Source organism: Geospiza fortis, unplaced genomic scaffold (assembly GCF_000277835.1).
Source record: "Geospiza fortis unplaced genomic scaffold, GeoFor_1.0 scaffold194, whole genome shotgun sequence".
NCBI lineage: Eukaryota > Metazoa > Chordata > Aves > Passeriformes > Thraupidae > Geospiza > Geospiza fortis.
In genome coordinates, this window is record NW_005054322.1 from 4,043,723 (window position 1) to 4,051,064 (window position 7,342).

Below are 7,342 nucleotides of genomic sequence, written 5' to 3' on the forward strand. Positions count from 1 at the left end.
CGCTCGCGGGCCGGGGCGGGGCCAGGAAGCGCCTCGCGCGGCCCCGCCCCCGCAGTGACGCCCGCCCGGCGCCGGGGAGGAGCGGCTCTGAGGGGCGTTTCCCGGCGTCTCGTTCTTTCCACCGTTCTGGTTTTAATAATGGTTATTTTTGCTTAGCAAGGATCCTAAATGGGTTGTAATCCACCCCCAACCTTCCGACTACGTCGGTCTCGGTTGGCACCGCCTGTGTTAAAAGGGAGGAAGGAAGCACAGCTCCCTTATGCCACGCCCACGCTCCCTCCCGCTTCAGCTTCCCAATTGAAGAACTTCCAGGGTTTTCACTGCAGAGGATTACTTTTTTTGGTTTCGTATTTCAGGGCGTTTCCGTGCAGCAACGTAAACACAACCATTCTTGCTTAAGACAAGGAGGAATGATTTTAAAGTGAAAGAGGGCAGGTTTAGATTAGATGTAAGGAAGGAATTCTCTGCTGTGAGGGTGGGAGGCAGTGGAACAGGTTTCTCAGAGAAGCTGTGCATGCCCCATCCCTGAAAATGTTCCAGGCCAGGCTGGATGGGGCTTTGAGCAACCTGGTCTAGTGGAAGGTGTCCCTGCCCATTGGAGGTGGGTTGGAATTAGATACTCTTTAAGGTCCTTCCCAACCCAAACCATTCAGTGGTTCTAGTATTTCTAGATATTTTGCAGCCCCTTCCCCATGCCACAGCCCCCATTTCTGCCTCACACAGCTCCATGCTGGGCCTCCCCCTCTGCAATTCAGTGTCTGTACTTTTACTTGGGTGGCCTCGACTCAAGTCACTAAAGTACTGAAGCAGGGGACAGGTGTCCCTGCAGAAACTAGTGACCAGAACTTGTGACTCATCAGCAGGCAATGCTTTTTCCTTTAAAACAAAATGGTAATTAGGCAAATAGCATTGGCCTGGGAAAATGGAACAAGAATGCCCTCTACCAATAATAAGGAAAAATGCAGTTACTTCCATACATTGTGAACATCAAAGCAAGATCTGATGTGAAAGAAAGTCGTGTCTGAGCTGTGATTCTTCTTGAGTTTTGTAACTTGAATTATCCAATAAATAACTGGATGAGTTGCCTCTTTTTATTCTGAAACTGAAAATGCATTTTCATAACTTCTCCTTGGGCGAGTATTGCAAAAGATGGAGCCATTCTGGTTCAGTTCTTTTGCTCCTGGTCCTCCGCTGACCTGGAGTTATTGTCACCTGTTAGCACTGCAGTGAGCTCTGCAGAGCACTTAGCTCTGCACCTCTGTGTGCAGACACACAAGGTACGAGTATGTGTCACTGAACCTGTAAGCTGCTGCAAAATTTTGATAGACCATCCAAGATTTCCACCACAGCTGATAAAATGTTTCTTCTGGCCAAGGGGAAGGGAAGAAAAAGCACATGAACTTTATGCTCTTTCTGCCCTCTGTACACACAGACCTGCTGCAGTTCTGTACTGCACAGGACAGTGCACGGATGCCATTTCCACCTACAAAGACATCTCCTAACTCCAGGAGACTCCTCAAAATTACCTCCATGCTGGAAAGGATTTGCAACAACTTTTACAAGAGGATGTAATAGATCTTGGCAAAACTTTAACTTTAAAAGCCCAAAGCTACTGTTCAGAGATAAGTACTGGCTGCAGGTCAGGAAACCAGACTTATATCCTGACTCAGTTGCTTGCTACTGGAAGAAAATTGGACAACTCTCTTTGTTGTATAATTAATTAATTATAATTAATTAATTATAATTAATTCTTGCCCTAGCAAATGACTGTAAGACATTCAGATTACAACTACTACTGTATCTGCTCACTAGGAGTGACTTATCCTTCCAGTTTCAAAATGAAGATGGTTTTTACCTTACGCATCAAAAGAAGAACTGTCACATGGCTGACAATACTGAAGGGCTTGTAGAAAGACTGAGGCAGCTGCTGCTGCTATCTGGAGTCTGATACACAGCTGTATGGGGAACTTTAATTATCTGAATGTTTTATTGCCTGATCTCTTGGCTGCGAAAACTTGTCTAACTGGGGTGGACTGTAAACATGCCTGGATTTCTGTCTGATCACCTGTGCCACCTGACTGTCAGCACAAGGTGGTTGTAAACCCAACCAAAATCTTAATAGTTGTTGGAAATGACACATGCACCTTTATTTTGTTAGACTCACAAGAAAAGATAACACTTGGCTACAACCAGACAAATTCCTAGTGAGCCCAATATAAACTCAGGTTTGTATAGGCTCAGCCTCGTTCAATATCTGACTTACAACTGAAGAGACTGCACAAGGAATGCACTGTAGGATTCCAGCAGATATCCAGAGGTTTTGCTAAACCTCCAGAAACAGATTCCATCCTATTCAAAGTTTAAAATTAGGAGACTTCTTGCTAAAATCAGAATAAGATTTTTAACATAGGATCAAGGCCCTCTCTGAAAATCTGTATTTAAAACTATAAAGAAGCAGGGAAAAGGTGCATAACAAATGAGATAGAAGGAGCCAAGAAGTTTTAACAGATAAGCAGGACAAATAAATAATCCTGTTTGAGGCCAAATATAGCATCCTGGAAGACTCAGGCATTATGAATAGACATGAATTTGCTTTATTATAAATTTATCACATCCATACAGTGACAATTGTACAATCTGATTTATTTCCCAGACCTTGTAAGCTCCACTGGTTGATACTTTGTAGTTGAAAAACATCAGGAGAGATGGTCTTGCCAAGAACATCAGAGTAAGTCAAAGCCTCTGCCAAGGCCATGAGTTCAGAGGGTGGGAAATTTCCAAGGCAAAATTTATCAGGGGCTTAAAAAGCATCCCTGTACCTGTGGAGAAAATCACCCTGAGCTTTCCAGAACACTTTTAGTTGAAGACAGGAGGGAAGAGCCCACTGGTTTTTTTTGTATGGTAGATGAGTAAACAGGTTTAGCTGATGAACCAGAGCAAAAAACCTGACTTTGGTCAGAACAAAAAAACTGACTTTGAAGCAGAGTGAGGATAATCCTTCAGTGGTGTCTACACTGCCTTACATTTCATATCTTAGAGAGGGTGAATCCTCTCTGCACCACTTTTGTCTGCAGGAGTACCATCCTGGCTGTCTCTTGACAAACTACAGGTTGCTAAGGGGACCCTCAGGCTTATCTAACAACATGAAACTATTCACTGCACCCATCTGCAATATTAACCAGTTATTCCATCTCCTCCCAGTCATACAGAAAAGACAATCCAGGGTCCTTCCCTGAAGGTGCTCTGGTGTATTTCCTGCAAGGATTCTGACATCTGTCCTAGCAAACAGGCATTTGATGTGTGCACTCTCAGGTCTGGATAGGTGCAAGTTTTCTATAGAATACAGTATGAACATTAAACACTAATGCATCATCTCTTCCCAACCAGTGAAGGCTGGTAGATGAAAGGCTCAATGAAAGCAAAAGGATTTGGTTTGCAAAAAATGATCTTTCACATAGCTAAGCTATGGAGCACCTTGCCACAGATGCTGCAAATAATGAAAATTTATATGGGCTCAAAAGGAGTTTTGGTAGGTTAAAGAAGAGAAACAAGAAGAGGGTTAGTTAGTAAATACATGGAAGCCACCTCTGCCTTGAGAAGTCACTGAGCTACAGATGGCTGTAGAATAGTAGTCAAAAACCCTATCATGATTTATTGCCTACTGTATTCAAGACATCCATTCTGGACCTCCAGGTACTATCCTAGATGGATAAGGAACAGACACTTTCATATTGTTCTGATTCAGGGTCCCCCGGGATTGAGCACACACAGAAGTTTCATCAAAGCACAATCCATCTTCACCCACCTATGAGTTGCCCAAGGTCACTTAAAGTGTTAATGACAAAGCTACAAATAAAGCAGAATTTTCTCAGCACCTTCACTCTTTCCAATGCCTCAGTCCTGTCTGGACACAGAAAAGAAATAATTAACAAGCAATGAAGACAGCGCACCTGTAGTACAGCTCTAATTTGTCCTATTGCTCTTGCACACACCATTATTCTCTCCGTATGTAAATGTGATCAGAAGTTATTTACATTTCAGCATAAAAACTACGTATCACACTTTGCCTAATTTCCACTAATAATATTTATGAAGCCATAATATTACAGCAAGCAGTAATTCATAGCAAAAGACAGCCATTTCATGGAAACATGTGGTGCCATGGAAATAATTCTGCTAAAATAAAAGTGAGGAAACAGTTAACAATGTTACATTTTCAATATCAGGGTTCCGGATAACAACCAGCTGCTTGAATGCAAGAGAAGAAAAATCTTTCAAGTTCAAGTTTCAGCCAGGTTGCTGGCAGGACTTTGGTGTCATGCACTGCTGTCACATTCCACCCAGCTTCTGAATGCCAGCTTTGCAATGTAAAATATTTAAATATAATCCTTATATCTCCTAGTTCATACTTCTGCTAAGAAAATGCAAATATATAGTAAATTCCACAGCCAGGGAGCCATGTGTATGAAATTCTCAGAAAGATGGATGTTTTCTGCTTGTGTAGCTGCTTTTCAATAAGCTGTTGTACACTGTGTGCTTTTCTAACCTGCTTTCCCTATGTGTGCTCTTCTTAGGGAACAGCTGTGTAGTCATTTTAATCTGACATAAATCTGGCCTGTCTCTAATATGGTTAGTCCCACCATTCCTGTTCCCAGCTGCTCTGACTCACTGCCTCCCTCACTTATGTACCTGAGCTGTAAATTGCATCAGGGATCACATCCTGCTAAAAATGTAATCTCTCTCCCAGTTTGCTGAGTCAGGTTTAGCTTTGTGCTATGTTTAATCTGATTGAACTCTGTCCTGTCCCCTCCCTGTGCCACCCACAGCATGCTAGAAAACAGATTAATTGTTTAAAAAATAGGATTTTTTGATCCAGATCACCTCAGACATACAGTTAATTCAATAACATTTCAATCAATGAAAGTATTAGCATAAAGAACAAGGGATTGGGCCTGAAAAATATCTGCCTCTTTTCCAGTAGCTGCTGGACACATGCTGGTTCAAATACACTGTTTTGGCTCACAGAAGTACTTTCTCAGATGAAATATTAATAACCAAATTTACAAGTATATATAAATCATAATCTTTCAAGCTTTTCAAATTGTGGCAGAGGATTTTGCTACTTTCTCATTCTTGGTTTATTCCCATATCTTTCTTCAGTGGATGTCTGTTCACCATCAGACTCAGAAAACCAGCCTGTATTTACTTCATGATCTGCAACACCTGGCTGCATAGGTATGTCCTAAATAAATCCTAGAATGAAACCAATTAGAACAGATTCAATCAACAAAATGCTTCTTTTCATACAGTATTCTTTATATTAATGATCACAAATGTAAGGTGAAAAAATTGAAACAAGTCTGAACATCTGTATACAATGAGATTTCAAAACCTTAACAAAAACTTAGCCATTTTAAAATTTTGTAAAAGGGTAATACTTCACATCTTTGTTGTGATCAAGAAGATGGTAGAGAGGAAGGGAAAATCTTAGCGTACTGACAAATAAAAGTATATTGCTTGTAAAACCATACTTTTTACATAATCATCATATAACATTTCTACATAATCATCTTCATATAACATTTTCATTTAATTGTATCCTGCTAATATAGTAAATAAGCATAATGACCATATGGACTTTTTTTTTAATTTAAAAATAAATCAGTGGGTCACCCTCAAGACTTGTCACTAAATGCTGTTTGGTAAAAGGTACAGGAAAATGGTGTACATAGAAAGTAGAATGTTTTCACTGTTCAGGTAAAAAACTTTGTGGTGTTTCAATGTATTGGACCAAAATGAGCTTTGCAGGTGAGGAGGAATCTTTGATATGGCTTTTGTAAGATTGTTGTCTTAAAATGTAAATACAGACGTGATATAACTGATATGTCTGGTGTTTCATCTGGAGATTAGGATACTCCTAATGGATATCCTCATGGATACTTAGGATACTCAGCTGTACTGGGGTGACAGATACAAATGAATGTGCTTGGTTTACAAAAAGTCTTGCTAGCTTGGCAATTTGCTCGAGATTATTTATTATTATTGCTGTTATTTACCAATGTCAGTAATTCAGGGTATTATCACTGAAGGGGTATCAGGGAGAGCCAAAGGTGATACAGAGACTCCATCATCAGAAGGCATGAAAAGGCACTTTATTATTAGAAATCCACAGCTCTTATAGAAACAATGGGGGACCTAAGACCTGATTGGCCTTTAGGAATCTTCTCTCACCTATTGGTCAAGAAGGGACAACTCCTTGTAAACATCTTTGACAAACAGAGATTGCCTGCCAGGTGCAGAGGTTGAGATAATAATTTTTATTCTTTCTCTGAGCTTTCTCACAGCTTCCCAGGAAAATCCTGGGAGAGCTGTGTCTCTCTCTGTTCAGAGGATATGTGATTACCACAGGATATGGGCTGACATCACAGTTAAGCAGCAGGGCCAAATACTGCCAAAGGGCAGCCTTGCTTCTAGCACACCCAGACATTTGCTCCTGACATGCCCTTTATGCCAACAGTGGGACACATCTGATGCTGCATTGAGCCACTTCGGGCAGTTAAATCCCAGAAAACTAATCCCAGAAAATGTGATTAAGCTTCAGCCAGTTTGGCCCTGTGACTTTCATATATAAATAAAAACATCTGTACATAAATATTTTAGAACCTTACAAAAAAAATCCCCAAACCCAAACAAACAAAAACCCCAAACCACTTTGAAAGGTCTGCAAATAAAAAACCTCTTTCTCTGTTGTGATCAATAGGCTGAAGAAGGAGAAACTCTGACAAACTTTGCAGTTGTTTATTAAGAAAATGAAAGCTTGTATCTTGTATTCTACATATCTCTGTAATTTATAAAAATGTGAGAATGAAGGTAAGTATTTGCCAGCAGAAACTTTAATTTCTTATCAGTCAGGAACTTTTATTCTGCCTGTGGAGCTCTGCTCAGCTAAGTTTGTAGCTTCCTTTTTAAATAATTCCAATGTGACATTTCAGAGTCAGACTCTTCACAGACCAGAAACAGTGGGCTAACCAAAGAAGGGCCACTTTTTAAATCCTGAACAAATCTGCAGTCAGAGACCGACTGGCTCCTTGACCTTCAAAACCGAGTCGCATCTTGCTTGCTTTCAGCTGCCCCTCATTTGCACAAACGCCTTTTCTATTCCCGGTGAGCTCACAAGTCCCTGCGGGCTGAGAGGCAAGGACCCTAGGCAAACAAACAGCAGGACAGGGCACCTCTCCGACAAACAGCAGGACAGGCAGGGCACCTCTCCCTGGCGACCCAGCCTTGGAACCTCGCCACCTTCCTCACCAGCGACGTCACCACCAGGCGCACTCGCGCTCTC

At 41.3% G+C, this 7,342-nt stretch overlaps 1 protein-coding gene across 1 annotated transcript in view; it reads left to right on the plus strand.

The window, feature by feature from the left end:
* Positions 1 to 6,864: 6,864 nt before the first annotated feature.
* Positions 6,865 to 7,342, plus strand: part of NUDT15 (nudix hydrolase 15) — a 2,759-nt gene continuing 2,281 nt past the window's right edge. The window contains exon 1 of the mRNA XM_005420821.2: positions 6,865 to 6,870. Coding sequence (XP_005420878.1) covers positions 6,865 to 6,870 — 6 coding nt within the window. The remainder of the gene's footprint in view (positions 6,871 to 7,342) is intronic.